Consider the following 20157-nt stretch of genomic DNA (forward strand, 5'->3'; position numbering starts at 1 on the left):
TTCTTCCCTACAAAGGATTTGGCAACAGACTGTCGCCTCTCTGTCGACATTGGCTTCTCGGGTGTCATTTCGATCTAGACCAAAGCTTATCTGTGCTTGTTGACATGCACCGGCAATTGTTCAAATGTATAATAATATAACCAAATATTCGGTCTTTCACTGACGTATTTTTTGTGTCGACATTCACCAGAGAATATCAACATTCTATAATTTTGGTCTTTTATAGTAACATATACATAACAGCTGGGAAAGTAAAACTAACATTTAATTGAAAACAAAATAAAATGTTTCTTTGGGAATTTTGAAACAAATTGCTGATGAAATTACTAAATTTAAAGTCCTTTATTTTTAATAAGAAAAGTGTGATATTTAAAATTGAATCCAAATTTGAAAATTTTATGATCAACATTTTTGAAGAAATATTATAATCATATTTTTTTTACCAATGATATGAATTAGTACAGATAATGAGGAAAGAAATATAAAACAAATAACTTGAATTTATAATTTGTTAAATATCATTGAACAGAAATAAATCTCTCAATTTAATTTCATGCACAGATAAAACTTATATAGTAGTGGCCATAGAAATTGCATTGCCTATAATATATAGCAAAAAGCATTCAATAGAATTGCAAAGTAATGTAATTAAGCTGTGACTGTGATTTGGAATGATAACATATATAGTGTAGACAAAAAACCAAGAAAAATATTATTAAAAAAAAGAAATTTTTTACGCAAGTTCCATATAGCATTGTAAGTGTTGTTTTTTACCATAGACTTACCAGTGAGCACTGCTGCAGAAACTTGCCATTTACAGTTATGGAAGGAAAAAAAGGGGTTTACAGCTTAAAATATGCCTGAAGAGCAATGCAAACTGTTATTTTTCATTGAATAGGTTCCTGATAAATTTTAGGGCTTCCTCGAGCCTTAAGAACAATTTTTAATTGCACCAACATTGCGCCAGCATAAGTTTCTTCTATACCAAGCTCATGATATTAAACTGTCTAATACATTGAAGTTTATTTTCAGGGCTTTACTCAACAATTTTTATGTTTATTAGATCTATGCAGGTTAAAAATTCATATTCATCCAATAACATAACAGAATTTCACATCTCAGCATTTGAATTTGCACATTGTTTAGTCCAGATAAGCTGCTTTTTATGCATTTTAGTCATTAGAGAGGTTGTGGCCGTCTATTCAGCCCAAAATGTGAACAGCGGACTGTCAAGCGTTGTCATCTGGCAATTCTGGACGGTCGATAATGGCGGTCGCTACGTCTAGCAGACGATCAGCTTAAACTTCTTCATTTTTTTGTATTTTGAGTTAAAATTATGAATTTTTTATTAAAATAATGATTATTTAAGCATTTACAAATAATATTGTAAAGAAACAGACGATTTTAATCCAGAAATTATTTAATTATTCAATTTTTTTGCATGTGATGTGAAGTGCCTATAGAATTTACATATATTTGTCTTCATAATAGCTTATCTTAAGGTAGATTTGTTCTTTCATCGCATCTTCTACTATCAACAGCATAATACGTTTGTAAATTTTAAAAAAATTAATTTTCTGAGCTGCTTTCAAATTTACATAAGCCACTATTTCCCTCAACAAAAGTATGAGGTAGGCCTATTGTCTGATCGTATGGTAGGAGACACCACGCTAATTAAAAATAATTATTTAGTGTTATTAAACATCCTATAAATACTTTAAAATAGTTTAATTTCTTTATTTATCTTCATTGGTAGCATTCGTTGTCAAATGGTTCCGCCATTTTTTCAACAACTTTCCCGTGAGTCAGTGCACAATGTTCACCGAGTCATGTGATATTGTGAACGTCCACTGCAACAATTTTTTCTTGGCATTAAAACGTAAACCGTGTACTTCTGCTTGCTGTGTAGAAGTAACATTTGAACTTGTGTCACAACCTATCTATTAATAATGACTCCTTATGTGGACAATAGGTTTTTAGACCATGTTACACAGGAAATGTCATGCACTTGCATTTAAACCTTCTGCTCTTCTCACTTTACTTTCAGTTCAGAAGAATAGAAGTATGTTTTTGCAGGCTGAGACCCTTCAATATTCTATTCTGGTGCAGCATACTATCATGTTTATTTCCTGATCTAGCTTTTCTTTCAATGTTGCCTTGTTCACTTCTCTTTAATAAATGCACAATTGTTGATTGATAACAATGCACACAGGCTATTTCACTTCAGCATTCAAAACAAAATTATGAACCATTTATGTAATGTTATTTGTCTATGGTGCTTATAAAATGGTGCTCAAAAATCTATGGTGTTTATAAAATTGCACCATCTTCACACTGGTATTTATACCAGCGGATGATTAAAACACCAAAAACATTGGCTGATAAAATCTACCGCAGCAATGAAAAGCATTTCATGTTTATGATTCCATGGTAATACAATCTTTGTGGTTCTTTACAGATATGCAGTAAAATGCTATTTAATGTAAAAAAGTAAACACATTTTTATAGGACTTTATGAATTCTGCAATTTAAAAAAATTGTAAATAGTATTTATGTTTATGAACTGAAAAAAAATGTTTAATTTTTCTGAAATCAATTCACTAAAGTTCAATCTCAAACTTGTATTTAAGGTTATACTTTAACTATTCATATATTATTTATCAAAGTTAATAAAATTAAACACGATTACTCATTAGAAAAGTTTTATCATTAGAATTTTATTTTGCATACTTTGACTTTAAAAATGTCAAAAATAACAGCATTAATGGCTTCTAAAAATATTAAAATGTTTAAACATCAATATGGCATAAGGAGTCTGGAATCAGTTTTCTGTCTCCTGACTATGACTCTTCATTCCTGTTGTTAATATAAGTCTGTGTTTCTCAAATAACTGTCACCAACTCCATAATGTAGTGTTAACTCATTATTGCCATTTAAGTGTTACCATAATGATTTACACTACAGAATAGAGAGATCAAAAGTTACAGAAAATTAAGGTGACAGTTTGTGAAGTATCCTAAACCAACTGTACTACAAAGTTATATGTTTGCAAGGATTTTAATAAGAGGTGATCCACATGATTTGTGTGTAGCAAAAAGAGTGGTGTACAAAATGTTATCTACTGTAAAGGAATATTTCATGACATTCAGATGTGCTCATTAGATTGAATGAAACCTTTAAAGACCAAATTATTTTATAGTTCTATTAAATCTATTATAAATGAATAAGAGCAATTATTCTTTACTTTTTTTATATTTACCAAAGTCAGATACTTAATTACTAAAATTATATTAAAAATATACAAAACTAGCAGGTAGGCCTGGCATTGCTAGGGCAAAAAGTAAGAACAAACATTAAGATTAGATAACTTCGTACTTCTAACCCTTCTATTGTATTATATTATAGAATTTGGTTTATATAACTACAAAGGTTATCTCACATAGCTGATCTTACTCGTTTTCATCGGGTGCAAGAATTAGGTTCTCCTCTTCTGAGGCTAATTAGAGAATCTTTAGATGGGTCTAAAAATATGTTTGATTTCCCACAAAAGCACGAAAAACTGCAAGGATTTTAGTAAGAGGTGATCCACATTAAAATAACATAGTAGAATAGTACAGTAGAAGCAAAGTTCTTCAATTCTTCTAAAATCCTTAATTAATCCTCTCCCTTTCTTCTGTGAGGGAGAATTTTGAAAAATCCCTTCTTAGTGTGTGTTCTCATGACATACCCTAACTGTGTACCAAATTTCAACTTTCAACTGTGAAAGTTTAACAGGCTCTACGCTAATCTTCATCATCATCAACTCATCTCGATTATATTATAAGATTTGATAAAACTTTGATAAAATTCTTAGTTATCGCTTGTACTTTCGTAACTTCATTCAAGGTGAAATGTAAAACGATAAACCGGTATTAAAAAGACTTTCAAACCATTAATTTTTCTTTATTTTTTGTGTATATGCATTTTGATCTGCCTATCTTTATCAGTACATTCATAAGACAAAGTTTAGAAACTGTTGTTTTACAACATATTTCCATGACAATCATTTTCTTGTTTCTGCACCATTTACCTGGTAGATGGTGCAGAAACAAGGTGTTCCTAGTAGGGTCACCCATGCCACTGAGGTCTGTTGGGAGAAATGAAACCAAGAGTGACTGAACCCACATCTTTGGAGATCTAACCATGGTGATAACATGATCCAAGTGTAATACTGGCTCAGACTTCACCTGGGTTAACAAGGTCTGCACTCATGAGTTAGGTAGAGGCTTAAATTGAAAAAAATTGTCACAGTTTCCCTTGGCCAGCAGTGGTGAAAGCAGCACTGGTCCAAGTATGGCTACTGCAATGCCCACACCAGTTTTGGGAAACAAGCCTAATTTTGATGTTTCTAAGGCAATTCTGCCAAGCCACTAAGGCAAGTAAACTATGCCAATGGGTGAAATAGACATCAGAAATGAACAAGTTTATCATCCATACTTCACCATCAGAAAACTTGAAACGGACATGACAGCATACAGACAACAGTTATATCACTTGTTTTCACAACATTATCCTCATCTCACAGTCACTATACAAAGGGTTATTTATCAAAAAGAACAGTTATACATAAAAACCTTATAACACAAACAACACTAGAACAGATCAAACAAATTGCAGAACAATTACACAAACAAGCAAATACTCCCAACATCAACAGCAATCACATTATCTAAAGAGGAGAGCAAAGACTTGCAGGACACACTATGCATTGTGTTGAAATAAATACACAAGACATCCCATCCATTGCACAATGCAGAAAGCACTCAACTGGACAACACCTGGTGTACATTCACAATTTCTGTACAAAAAAAATTCACATCTCTGCACCAAGAACTGGGTAAATATTTAACTGATATCATCAACAGTCCACAAGACATGCCAAATTTTCTCATGCAGGACATCACTACATGAAACCAAAAAACAATAACACCAAAGACCCTGCATAGTACAGATCAATTACATGTCTTCCAACACTTTACAAGATTCTTATCTCTTGCATTGCAAACAAAATATATCAATACATTCATATTGATGAACATAACATTCTTACAGAACAACAAAAAGGCTGCTGTAGAAATCACAAAGGTTGCAAAGAAAACTACTCATTGACTCTGTTATCTTATGAAAAATTCATAAGCAACACAGGAACATACATTGATTACAGAAAAACATTCGACAGTGTCCAACACACTTGGCTGCTGCACACACTTTGCATCTACAAAATTCATCCCCAACTTAGTTTCCTTTGTTTTATCATGCCTCACTGGAGAACAACATTACATCTTAACCTCCATAACACTCACATAAAAACAAATCAAATATACATTAAGCAATGAATTTTTCAAGGAGATTCCTTGAGTTGTCTTTGGTTCTGTCTTGCACTTAACCCTTTATCTAACACATTGAACAAAACACAATATGGCTACAATATCAGACACAACAGAACAACACTGTTCACATTATCACACCTCATATACATGGACAATATTAAACTTTATGCATCCATACAGAATCAGCTGCATCATCTCTCACAAACTACACACACATACTCAAATGATATGTAAATGGAGTTTGGTCTAGACCAAATTCCCATCTCGAGGCCTGCATTAATATTTTTTGTGGCCCACGCTGTATAAAATATGAATAAATATATAAATTTTCCAGCTTAAGGAAGTATGCAGCAAAAATTCAAACGTTATTTTTTACAACTTATGCATGTGAATAGTTTTTACCGCAATGAATTTAGTAAAAATTAAAACAAGAAACTGGCTAACAGACTCACATCAGAATAATTTAAAACTATCAGTGACTAATATGTAACCAAATATTATGTTTACAGCAGCTTTTAGAAGCTAAATTAAGTATATCTATGTTAATTATACATGAATAAATAATTGAGATTTACCAGAATTTTTTTTCTCTTGTATGCAGCCTGCATCAGTTTAAAAGTTTTGTAATGCGGCCCTTACATAGAGGAAGGTTGCCCGTCCCTGGTCTAGACAAATGCAAAACACTGAAAGAGCCGAAAAAAAGCAGACTGTATTCAGAAATGGAGATATTATCAAATCCATGGCACAGGGCAAGTTTTACAAATATTTAGGATCCCAATAGGCGAAAGTTACAGGACATATACAGATAAAACAAAGATTAACACTCAAATACCAGAACAGATTACATACCTTTCAATGTTTATTACAATCAACTTAATATTGTCAGTATATTCAAGAATTTTTGAGTGCTGATTATTTAAAATAGAATTAATGTAGATGATGAAATAACCATATTTTATTCTGATGTTGTATTCTACAAAATGGAGAAAAACTAGAAAGTTAAAACCACCTATTTAAATTTTAACAGATGTAATTAAAAAATAATTCTTCTAATTATCACTTTTGGATAGCTGTTATTATGTTTTATGTATGTATGTCTCTAATCCGACATTAAGTTCGGTGGAATATCATTACAGCTTTCAGGTTAGACACTTCTTTTATTGTTTCCACATATGCATTTTGGACTTATATACAGTAAATGTTAAGTCCCTCTTCAGTGCAATACTACAAATTATTAAAAAAACATAATTAGTAACATGACAAAACTCTTCGCGTGCAGGTCATATTTACTGACATAAAACTATCGTGCTTAAAAATTGTCACACTTATACAATACCTATGGTTCTGTCTTCTAAAACCACGGTGTACAATGGGTAACATTGGAAAGATTTTAAAATACAGCCATTAAAAACATCACAAATACATTTTCCTACATTAATACAAAAAACCTAATATATTCATAATTTTATAATTTTTTACTTTATAACATCATATATCTTAATAAAATAACAATATAACACGATACTCACTTTTAACATTTGCTCATAAAATCTTATATAAGTACAACTTTTAAAGAATGTGTATGTTCTACAATATAACGTTGCAGTAACTGCAATTATAATCGTTTTACAGATTAATTACATTTAGCATAGTAATAATAAAAACATTTTTTAAGAGAATACATCCACAATTTTACAATATACGGTAGAGCATCGATTATCCGACTCAATTGGGGACATGGGTTGGTCGGATAATTGAAAACTATGAAAAAATCCATTACTAGTGTAGTATATTATTATATCCCATGTAATTAGTATATTAGTATGTCACTATTAACCTACTTTGCATTGAATTTTCCTCCATGTTAAGCCAATCAAATTTTTTTAAAATAATAATCGTCGCTATTGTATCATTAAAAATTAGAAAATTAAACCTCGTTTAAATACTGGCTCCCTTTCATGGTCGATCCAGTGTTGCCAGCTAAAACACGTAAAAATAATATTAAAGTAGCCAAGACATAGCCAAATATTGTAGCGCCACACCACTAGCGGACATTTGAATTTGCCGACTAGAACGCGGTCGGTTAACCGAAGTGATGGTTAATCGGGGGTCGGATAATCGATGCTCTACTGTATTTCCAATTATTTGCTGTCACAACACTATGATAAATACATTACAATCAATTTTTTTCCATTAGTGCCACCTATTATATTATACCACTGTTGATCTATTTGCATACCATTTGATATATTGATTAAATTTTTGTTTACTGAATGAATACAAAGCAGGGATGGGTGGGTTAAATGGTTTTTCATTCATTATAACAGAGTTCATCAAAATTAGATATAAAAAATGACTTATAATGACTTTTTATATAAATCTATATAATATATAACTTATATTTATCTCTTTGATACTTGTGCTTAGAATTATACCTTCTGTAAAAAACTATAAATAGGGTAAAGACTTTTCATCGATCCATTTTTGTGAAAATGGTAAGAAAACCATTTGTTTGCAAGTTGTACGAAGCACGTTGACCCAAGAAAAGAGAATCGCTGTGGTTTGCACATATTTGAGTGGATTAACATACACGTTAGTACCATTCAATCCTTTTATTTCATAGCCTTCATGGTATTGTAACATATTGCTTGACAGGTGGCATAGTTCTTTTTCTCCTCCTCCAGCTTATGTAACACCTGATTGTTCTATGCATGCTTTTTTTGAGCTTGTAAAGAAGGAAACATTGTTGTGGCACAGTGAGCACCTGGCTTAGTCTTCTGGTTGATGACGTAAACTGTGTTGTTGCAGTTTCTACACATTGAATCATTTCATCCGGTATGGTGGGCATTCTGGAAAATTGTGCATCGTGTACATTATCCATTCATCTGAATTTGGGAACCAACAACCTTATATTGGATCTGGTAGCAGCAGAGTTCCTAAATTTCTGGTTGAAGTTTGTCTTTACTTCCGTGTAAGTTAATAAACTAAAACCTACACAAACAGCAGAAATTTTCTCTTTTTGGATCATGTTTTGCACAATCTGCATACAAATGATTTTATTACCATTTTCAAAAATGGATCAAGTTTTTTTTATAATCAATGGATTGAACGTCTTATTGTCATAATTTTTCTACCATATCATTTATTTAAGAATCACGTGACATTTGGTTCAGACTGGAAGTTTGTGTAAAGTTAATCGGGATCTCGGCCCCCTAAGCTTTCTGTATCTGGTCTCGATTTTCATCTATCTAACTCTGTTCTCGAGATTAACGAAAGACAGACAGTGGGAATTATATGTCTGCAACTTAAAAATTGCAGCCCAACAAGCAGCAACAAATTTCCCATCATACAAAATAATTGTTTCTGTTAGAATCAGTATTTTCTTTCATGCACACAATTTATTGTTATTTTTCTGATATACTGTACAGTAGATTGAAAATTAAATAAAGTAAAATTTTAAAGCATTTTTTTGTTATTTTTAATTAGTTGAATGAAACACTTGACCCGCACTTTGGAATTACTGAATATCCAATTAAATTTTGACCCACCTTCAGAGAAACATTTGCCATCGCTGGCCTATATTATTTATCCTTAGAAATGTGTAAAATACACAAATTATTATTAGTAATTTTAATTAACAAAAGTGCTTTCAGATGGTGTAAAGACAGAAATGCCATTTCCATAAAGCTTTCAAGATTTTTAAATGTAATTTTCTGTTTAGTTACAGTGACGGCGAAAAGGCTGCTTATTCTTTAATTAATATATTTACAGTAAATTCATCGTACGATTAGGCATTGATGAGCCTTTTTTTTTATTTTATTTAATACAGCTTCAAAACCAGTGGAGAGCAAACAGTCCTTCTACCACCACAAATTATTCATCCCAATATTCAACATCCTGTCCTTCGCCAAATACTTCATCCCCTACCTCACAGACATATCAGAACCCCTCTCAGAATCCAGTGGGACATCATCATCACAACGCCATGAGGGCCCAGGGTGGCTCCACTCCGCAGGTCGGCAGTTATGGTCAGACAGTGCATAACATTTCTCAGCAGTTGACACCCGCTCACAATGTGTCTCATAAGACTGTAGATTCCCATAATTATTCTCAGCAGTCGTCTATCATACCCAACCGTCACACCATGAACTCCGTTTGGCAACAGAATCCCAGTCGAACTCCTTCAAATAACCAATCGTTTCCTAACAGTGCCATTGTGGGACCACAGGGAAGTGAATATCCTGGTCAAAGTAAGTCATTCTGCCATTCTAATTAGCAGTAGCGAGCCAACCTAATTATTACAATTAAATATATATTTTAACTCTAGAGAAAGTGGATACATTTCAGTATGCATCAAACGGTGCACGAGCCAATCTTACTGATGCACATATTGCACTGGTGAGCAGGGGTCACGGGTTATATTTTTAACACTCATCTGTATTAACCAGAAGTTAATTTGACAGGATAAGTCTGCAAATGCCAATATGGTGCCATTTGCTCCTGCCATCTTGCCAAGTTGCCAGAGGTTCTGATAAAAAGCTGATTAATGGTTGTGGCTGAGACAGATGCATACTGGAATGTACCCATTAAACTTGCACTTTCCAAAAGGAAGTGGTAATGTAATGTCGTGTAAAATATATCTTGGTAGTATTGAGATAAACAATTGCATGCAGAAGTCTCATTCGGTAATGTAAATGATGACATTTTACGAAATTCGGAGGACATGTCTATAAAATTTAAAATTGCTAATTCTCATAGCAGAAGTGTAAGGATTTAAATACGACAGTTGAAGAAAATATCATCTTGCTTCTAATGTAACAAAGAAATGCACTCGTTAATTGAACTTCATAAAATTTTCAGAAGTTGAAAACAGGCCACAAAAAAAAATGTAAATTACAAACAGCAACACGAGTGATTTACAATAGATAATTTCAATTTTTATTTGGTAAAATTTGAGTTTTTTACATTTAATTTTACATTATTATTATTTCTATTTTAAATGATTTCTCCAATGCGGTTCTTTAATATAAAATACCTGATGAATTTATTTTTACTTTTTAAAATATATAATTTACGGGTTACCTAATGGCCTAATGCAACTTATAGTTTGAATAATTGATTTTTTGCATGCTGGCTAATGACTTGCATGTGTATAGAAAATTATTAATTTATTTATGTTTAGTTTGTGTCATTTGTTATCATGCATACTATCCCCCAATTCATTTCTAGGCGTATTGGGACACCATGCCGAAAACAGTTTCACCACAGTCCCTCAACAACTCTTAACACCCTTCCACAGTTTTCCGCTCTCCTCTCACTCAGGTAGGCTTGGAGAAGAATTCTATGGGAACTTGTTAATTGCCTCTACTGCATATTAATCTATCTAATTGTATTAACACATGGCCGGCAGAAAACTAAAATGCTTTATTCTGCGGCAGAAAACTTGCCTAACGTTCTCTCTACCGTTTCCCGCTCTTCGTTCTTTATCAATTCTACTTCGTTCTGCTTATTTCTAAAATGTTTCAGTGTCCCGAAAAAAGTTTAAGGTTGCCATTCTCCAACCTGAAATTATCATTTTTCTTGCATAAATTCAGAATGGGGGAATTCCTAAAAAGTTAAAATTTCTTCTGTTTGGAAATTGTGGTTTTTCACTTAACCTGAAATGTACTCTCTTTGTACAAAATTCCGCAGGTTAGACTTCATTTTGTGGTGGAAATCGTACAGAAATTTTTTGTTTGCACAATTTTTTTTATCTGAAAATTTTCCCGGTGAAAAAATTCGTGCAAAAAATCAAAAGTAAACACTAAACTGGTGATGATGTTTTAAGTTTAAAAGATTTCTATCTTCCATAAAAATGATTTCCAAAAGTTATGGGAGGCGTACACACAGCATTACACTGAGAAGTCTAAATTCATTCTCGTAAAGCATCTTCTCTTAAGATATTCTAGAATGGAATTTGGTCTTCGGGACTTTTTGTAGAATCCTTAAACTGTTTTTTGGGACACTCCACGCGAATGATATTTACAGGAGCCTGGTCCTGGATTACTAAATGGCCTCTTTCCCGTTTTATAGGGTCAACGCAGCAGACGTCGCATCACAGGATTCCCTGACAAAGGCATCCGTTAGGCAAACCCGAAAATGTACAGAAGCGGTGACTCTTTATAGAATTTAAGTTTAAAGAATCTCCACCGAGTTAAAAAAAAATTGTAATAAAGCAGCTAAATATCTCAGGAGATGATAGGAGATGTATTGTATATATGATACATATGTCCATGTATAGTAAATGTCATTTGTATATTCAGTGTTTCTTGAAATGACGAGACTAACGAATGGCGTAAATGTTGCCAATTATATCATCGTCGCGTTCTCAGCAATGGCAACAACGATCGTTCGATTAACATTCTTTCCAATTTTTTATGCGCGTGCGACTGCTGCGGTGCCGTCGGGATCCTCTAATTTGCATACACGTCATCGTCTCGCGTGCATAAAATAAAAATTTTAAAGTTTGGGTACTTCCGCACTTAACCGGGTACATTTTTAAGTGGCAAGAGAACCGACAAAGAGGTCTTGTTTTGCAGCAAACAGCCTGTTTCGTCGCCCTTCCAGAGTCACTTAAATGGCACCCTAGGCATCGAGCGTCATTAATTATTTAGAATTTGTTGTAAAAGCTTTCAAACTGCAGGTTTAATCGATTCATTCGTTACACCAGGGGATGTTCAATTCTGACGGTTCCGATCTGCAGGCGCACCGTTTAAAAATAGCTGTAAGAAAAAAAGGAAAAGAAATCCTACTCTAAACCGTATGTCCAGAGTGTTAAACACTATGCATCGTAGGATTTTCTACCGAGAATTTTTGCATACTTGAACTGCCGTACATACTGTGAAAACAGCCTTTTTTCCATTAAAGTATTCAATGGGTGATATATATTAGAGAAAAAAAAATTTAAATATTATTATTATTAATTTTTTTCTTCTCTCCCTCTCTTTTTTTGTTGTTATTATTATTGTTATTTAAAAAATAATTACATTTTTTTTACTTTGTAAAAAAAATAAGAAAGAGAAAAAAATTTAGCCGTAATTTTCTCGAATAGGGGAATAAAAAATAAATATGATTTCCAATTTGCTCCTCCGCAGAGCAGAAACTCTAAATGAATTTCAATTTTGCCACTAGGGGGGAAAAAAAACTGAAAATTTGTGATGACGCATCCTACCTCACAGTTTTAATACTTCCGGTTTTTGTCTTTATTATGTTCGAGCTTTGTGATAAAGACAAACACGTCCTCGGTGTCGGAGACGCGAGGAGGAGAAAACCAATCTAATTTACCGTGTCCGTGCGTGTGTCGGTGTGACAAGTTGTTCGATTAACTGTATACTATGACTCGTGCCAGTAGCTGTATTATATAATTGTTGATTTGAATTTGAATTAAATATTTGTATCAGTTGAGGGAACAAGACTTTTTTGATATTTATTTCTACACACGATAACGTAATAATAATAACGAAATAGTCAATCGCCCACACACGTTTTTTAGTCATTAGAGACAGTTTATATATATACACACGCCGGGGGAGGTGTCGATTATTCTCGGTGAGGAAGAGGATGAAAGAGAGAACATGACAGTGATAAAGTGTACAGAAATCGTGTGACGAGGGAATGAGACGCGGCTTGAGCAGGACGGTATTTGTTTAAAAAAAAAAGTGATGGTGGAGTGCCTTGTTATATCCAACAGAATGTGATTGGTATTGGGTCGAACATTTAAACGAAAATAAAATAGCTCTGATCCTCTTTGTAGTTCAAATGTGTGTAAAAACGAGTCGGATTTTCGTAGGAATTACCAAAATTTAGAAGGTACCAGTCCTTTTCTTAAGTATTGTTTTCCAAATTAATCCCGGAGACTTTACAAAAGTCCTTCGCCACACACACAAAAACAAAAGTGTTGTTGTTTTGTTTTTTTTTTCCAAAAAAAAAGCATCTTAGATGATTTCCCTCCTCCCCATCTCTCTTGCATACAGTACACAAGAAAATTCTCCCGTTGTACAGGAGTCGTGCATTGGAATTGTAAAAAAATGATACTAATACTATAAATGTTTTTTGTAGATTGTTTTGTAAAACTGCAAATACTTGGTTGGAATCAAATTGTGTAAATGTGTACATTATTATTATTATTATTATTATTATAATTATTAATTAATGAATTATTTTTCTGTTCGTTATTTGTACAAAACGTTGATTATTATTATTTTTTTTATTTTGGATTGTGTTTTATATAGTTCAATTGTGTACACGATTGTGGATATTTTTCCTACCAAAAATGGTAATTCATTGTAGAGAAATGATCTCACTATTTAATTCTTATCCGAAAAAAGAGGGACGAGTTTTTTTAGATAAAACAATTTCCTGTTTTTTGATATGCAAGATGACGATGAAATCTGATTGTATCACCGTTTGATAAAAAAAATTATATATATAAATATATATAAAAAGATGGCCACAGTCGGACATTTTTCCTAGTAAAATAGCCTTGCTTGTCCTGAATGTTTGTCACCAAGATTTGTGCAACAATGGTTTTCTAAGTAAAATAAAGTGAGCAGACAGTATATATATATATACATCCTTTCTTTCTGTTTCTCTGTTTTTACGTTTCTAGATTTTAAAGTGGTTCGAGTTTTCAAATTATAATTTAATTTAATAAAGTATAATTTGTAACATCAAATTACGGACTGGATTTGGTTAGAATCCCAATTAACCGAGGTAAATCTGCGAGGGAATAACTACTTTCTTCTGTAATTCATAAAAAAGGGCTTAAAACCGTAACTTGTTACGGTTTTAAGCTATTTTGAAATGATTTCACTTTTATTAAATGATAAAATGTAACTTATTGAACAAATCTTATATTAGTATTAAAAATAACTATACAATAATTAGGTATTGACTACTTTAATCATAGTGAATTTAATAAATGTTCTTTTATAAGGTTTATAAAAAGAGGGTTAAAAATGATGATATATAAGTCTTTGTAACTTTTTAATCTGGAGTGGCCATCTGTCGGTGCGCTTTACCTCGGATAATTGGGATTCTACTGTTCATATATAAAACTTACTTTAAAGCCGTCGGCAACATTTTTCCCCCACGGAAAAGTGGCGGCATCGGGAATTTATGAATATTCTTATATGGGGAAGGTCCGTCATTAAATGTAAATATAGTATTTACTCAAGAATGCTTAAGAATTGCCGGTACATATAATTCATATTATAGATTTTGTATTCTATGCGGGCATTCTTCCAATTAAATTTGTGATGTAAAATACGGAAGTTTAAAATTCAGAGACTATTTTTATTTTTTATTTGGATTATTTCTTGGCAAATTTTTAAAGTTTAAATGCAATATTCATTATTATTGAGGCGATGTAATAATTTCACGTGCATTTTTAATTTAAATATCTTTAATTACGAGAAAATTACAATTTATTTGGCCAATAATCGCAATTTCTGTTGCCAAATCCGTCACGGTAAAAATTATGGGGATGGTTTTGGGCATCACGTAGCGTTTAATGTAAGTATCGGCGTTTTGACTTCATTATAATATAATGAAAAGGATCGCAGGGGGAATTTTCTGCGCGATTTCTCCCGGTTTCGGCAGAATTAGTCGGGTGGCCGGAAAAGAAGGAGAGCAGAGACGATTCCACAGATAAACAAACATTTAATGGTTGTCGTCTAATTCGATCTTCCGACACAAAAGATGACTCAGGACATTTATTTGTTTGACAAAGAAGAATGCCATTGGCAGTCGCCGTTCTTACAATAAAAGATACGAAAACATGGACTGAAATCTCATTTCTTTTTAATTACAGATGATGCCAGTCTTTGTATTATTGTTGCTTTTGTCTTTTACAATTTAGTAAAACCTGGCAGATATTAACGCTGCTGGCGACATAAGTAATGACAGCCACCCAATAGTTGCTAAAAATGCATTTACGAATGCACTTGTCCTGTTACCATTTGGACTGGCATATTGGAACACCAAGTGAGTGTGACTACGAAACGATTACGAACGATGAACAACTTCTTTACACAAAACACAATTTACAATCATGTATTAATAAAAACCGCGTAGACGACGACCATTCCTTACACCACTACTTCGGTTTCTTCGGTCGGATGCTTCTCTTCTCGTCAGCAATTTGTACACCAGTTTCCTATGACGAAACAAAACCATTTTATTATTAGGTAATGGAAAATTCCAGCTACTTCCAGGCCATATGAATGACAATCCAAAAATATTCAGATTGTTTCTACTTCCCAGTTTTTCCAACAACCTCGTAAGTAACCAGTTAGCTTATTAAAAAACTTTTTATATTTTTAACTATTATAAAATGGCAAAAAGATTAATTTTGAGGGTAGGGATGGGTTTCATAAAAAAAATTGTTAATGCTAATAATGAGTAAATCATCTTTACGTCCGACCTTACTCGAGATACAACACGCGATCCCCTCTATCTCCCCACCTGGTCAACCTTTAATCACTGAAATTTAATAGCATCGATCCCCTAGTACACAAACTTCCCTGCAAAATTTCAGAAATTTTTAACAAAGTACAGAAGTTATAAGCTTCAAAGAGGGTGAACAAAATTGTGCACCCCACATTCACTAACATCCATACGTACAGGAAAACCCAAATTTTTTCACATTCGACATTTTGAGGTCCCAAATAAAAAAATTTAAAAAACACGGGGGTCAATTTTTGACCGATTGCCATACTTTCCCTCTGTTATATGTAACAGAGTCAGAAAAGTGAAAAGAGACTGTGTTATTTGCATAGTAAAAAGAGAAAGTGGGTTCGGCTTCTTTGCCACAACGAGCAGATCCAGTTGAAGAGGTTTGTGTGTGGAAAAATCATTGAAAACGTACCCAATCTGATTATCTATTATGGTGAATAATTGGATCATCTCACCAAAAACAGGATTTGGGCCAGACGATTTTGGGAAGTGTTAACCATGTGGGAGATTTTCCAGTAAAGTCTGATTTGAAAATTAGAATTTACATTGAACTGATTATATTATCCTGGCAGTTTCTGTGCAATAACACTTTTTACATAGTGCATAAGAAGTGTTACTGTTCCGCTTGGTCTTTCCTACTATCAATAAAAGTACAAAAAATGCAACGACTAAACAAGTGAATGATACCGCAAGAAAAAACTGCTGGGCAGGGAAGAAAAGATTGAAAAACATCATATTATCCTCTACCCTACTTTTCTGTTGCAGAAATGACATTTCACTTCTTTTTACGAGATGTTTCCTTTCTCTGCATGAAAGTTTAGCACCTTTTTTGATCTGAAGATTAATTGGTGAGTTATTAAGTGTCACAGTGTGTTGATGCCATTTTTTTGTTTTTAAATCTAACTATGTAATTACAATTTCTTTATTAAACAACTCATTTTTTAAATTTATTCCTACCTTTTAGGTACTTAGGTATAAAGCCTTTCCAAAAAATTAATTTATTGAATCCAGGCTTGTTGACGTTGAAGTAAGTGGTTAAAATGCTCCATGAACATCCTCACATGCCTACTGGCATCTTACTGTCAATTGTCAGACATGCTCAAAAATGCCAGATGAATTTTTTGATGATCTGCTATCTTAGAACTTGTGCAAACCATTGATTTTTAGTTGTTCCCATAAGAATAAATATAGAGGATTTAAATTGGGAGAACATGTGGGCTGAATTACTGAGTCTTCCTCTTCCGATACATGTTATCTATGTATTCTTGTGCATGGCAACCGAAATGTGCCGGAGCATCGTTGTGCATAAAGAACATTTGATGTCAAATATCTGGTGGATGACCATCCTTTAATGGGATGCCTAGTTCTTCATCCAAAAACTGTCTATAATTTTGATCTGTGAATGTTGAAGGCAGAATAAAATGGGCAGATCAACTAATCGTCAATTATTCTGGTCGAAAGGTTCCAAACTAAACTATTGCCAATATCAAATCGAATGATAGTGTGAAGATTTTTCCAAACCATACATGATTGTTAAGAAAATTTACAATTTTATTTAGAGTGAATATTGCTTCATCTTTGAAAAGCCACATTCCCAACAAAATGAGGATTAATACTTTTCACATACTGTTGACAAAATTGCACTGTGCAAATGCTTTAACTTGCTGTACTTGTAAATTTGATACAATTAGTACTCATAAAGAATATGCCACACACTTGAATGAGTGATACTTCTTGTACTAGGATCCTCATAATTTTAACTACAACTTGCTTTTCCATATTTGGTGTTCTTGAAATTCTTGCATTTTGTATCAACGGTGACTATTGAAAGTCTCGCAATTTCTTGAAGATGCTGATGAACAGCTGGCAAAGATATTCTTGGCTGGATTAATTAATTGAGGCCTTGTTTGCAAAAACATGTCAAGATTGGGCAAAAATGGATTTTACTTTGGATCTGGCAACCCTAATATAGGTGACTTGCCCATGAAATATTATGCAACAGAAAACACCAACTGAGATATTCTACATGAAAGATTTTGAATTATTACAAAAACCACACATGTCAGCAGGTAATGTGAAGATTTATTCACAAAAATTGTCAGGGACATCTGCTATCTTTATGAGAAAGGTTGACTTACAAGATTGAAAAGTACAGTATTCTGTATTGGAGTAACCTCAACATCATTTGAAGATGTCCAGTTATCAAAAATTTAATTTTTCTTTGGTCCTGTCAAAGAAAATATTCTGCAAATACACCAAAATCTTCAGAATAGCTCACTGTTTTGGCAAATGGAACAAAATATGTCCATGTACAATGCAATTTAATAGTTTTTTTCAATTTTCTCAACAATGTTTTTAATGTATTTTGACATATGCTGTTTTGCAAAAAAGGCCTCGATTTAAAAAAAAGTGAGCTGTTTAATAAAGAAGCTAATTAGTAAATGAGTTTAATTACTGATACACATGAAGCCTGGAGAAAACTTAGGGTATATCTTATGTGGCAGAGTGGACAAACTGTTATAAGTGAATATGCATGTCTGGAGTAACTGCATTTAGCATGCAGTGACCATCATATATGATTCTTCTACAAACGCATGCAGGAAGTGGCTACTGAGCAAGTTTGATTTCCACTTTCACTGCTTGCATTTCTAAAGAAGAAAAACTGAATCGTCTTTTATTTCGCAATACAAATGGTTAGATTCATTGAACTCGCAACATTTCTTATATCATGTGTCTTTTGCCTACAATGTAGGAAACTGTTTTTCATGGCAAGCACTTGATGAAATTGTCTCACTGCCATTTTGTAAACAGGCATTCATTCCAGACATCAGATACATCAGATTAAAAGATATAAGAGAGCTGTCTGTAATCAGTCTACAGACTTTGCCCTTTTGAATTGAAGGAAGGAGTAAAGTTAAAGATGTAGGAAGAGGGAAGAGATAAAGGGAGATAGGAAAGTGTGAAGGGAAGGCATGGGGTACCATGAGGTCTTGCATCGCATTTATTAGTTAGAAAAAACAATACATCAGGGATATAAACATTAAAAGGAACAAAATAAAACGCGTATTTACATGTTGAGATATTGGTTACATATTAATGATTGGTGGGTTACATTAGGATGATACAGTGAATACAGTAATTTACAGTAGTGCCTGTANGCACCAACCGCTTTACCTAATTCCAAGCGGAGTAATTCGGAGAAAAAGCCAATAGGCTAGAGTCTCCATATAAACAAGATAGAAAGAAAGAAAGATAACACAAGACATTTTCCACGTTTTACACATGATGAACGTGCATTCGTCGAATTTTTCTTTAGCATTATTTCTATATTTCATAGCAAAGTGCAATTGGTTTGTGCTGTATTACGCAATATTAGCAATTATTAAATATGGCTTCCATATAAATTAACCTTGTGTATGTAAAAATACCTTTAACTATTGCGTACGTCTATGACATTTAAGTATAATCAACACGTGTTTAAGGGGAGATTCGGTGACAGAAGTAATTCTGACTAGAGAATATTCAGTCAAAGCAGAAGTATTAATTATCGAAATTTATACAATTAAAGGACCCAAAACATCCAGAAAGTTTAATTTTCAGATAAGTTATCCTCTTGTGTAATAATCCAAAATGCATCAATTTGTGTCGTAGAAACACGTTCCTTAATACGAGTAATACCAAACGTTTCAAATATGTTCGTTTGTGATTTAGAATAAAACTATTACGTAAATAAAGAAATATATCATCATTCTTTAAATAAAAATACGACTTACCTTATCAAAAGCGTGCGAAACTTCCCCTAGCTATAGGTCATATCCGGCTACTGGAATATCCGTATCCGCAAGGTCTGTATAAGAAGGTCAGGACACGCTCCCGTGATTCTATGCGGCAGCGGCCATTTTGGGACTCATCGATAGAGCTCACCATACGTGTTTCCTGCGTGAGTCGACTATTATTACTTATATACGTACTCAAAACGTTAAGCAATGGGTTATTGTGTTGCACCTAATTGTAAAAGTAAGTCTACCGACGTTCGATTGTTCAGATTTCCTGCAGATAAGCGGAGGAAAACAAAATGTAGCGTAGACATCAACTGATGGTTCATGATGCAGTTCAAAGAGTTTATATGTTTAAAGTTTGTAACAAGTGGTCTAAACGAGTAGATACTCTTCGTGTCCATGAACGAACTATACATGGAAATTTATAAACGATATTGGCAATCCAGATATAAAACAAATGTAATTTTTTCATTTTTCTATCTGGTGATAAAATAATTAAGCATGTAATTGTTTTA

The 20157-nt window shown here is 33.1% G+C and overlaps 1 protein-coding gene across 1 annotated transcript in view; it reads left to right on the plus strand.

The window, feature by feature from the left end:
* LOC111640668 (ubinuclein-2-like) overlaps window positions 1-11602 on the plus strand; it is a 25019-nt gene extending 13417 nt beyond the window's left edge. Inside the window, exons 9-11 of the mRNA XM_023386708.1 lie at window positions 9199-9619; window positions 10599-10691; window positions 11442-11602. Of these exons, the coding sequence (XP_023242476.1) occupies window positions 9199-9619; window positions 10599-10691; window positions 11442-11479 (552 nt within the window). The 3' untranslated portion in view covers window positions 11480-11602. The remainder of the gene's footprint in view (window positions 1-9198; window positions 9620-10598; window positions 10692-11441) is intronic.
* Window positions 11603-20157: the final 8555 nt, after the last annotated feature.

This window comes from Centruroides sculpturatus, unplaced genomic scaffold (assembly GCF_000671375.1).
Source record: "Centruroides sculpturatus isolate CEXI.00-Female unplaced genomic scaffold, Cexi_2.0 scaffold1295, whole genome shotgun sequence".
In the NCBI taxonomy this organism is placed as follows: domain Eukaryota; kingdom Metazoa; phylum Arthropoda; class Arachnida; order Scorpiones; family Buthidae; genus Centruroides; species Centruroides sculpturatus.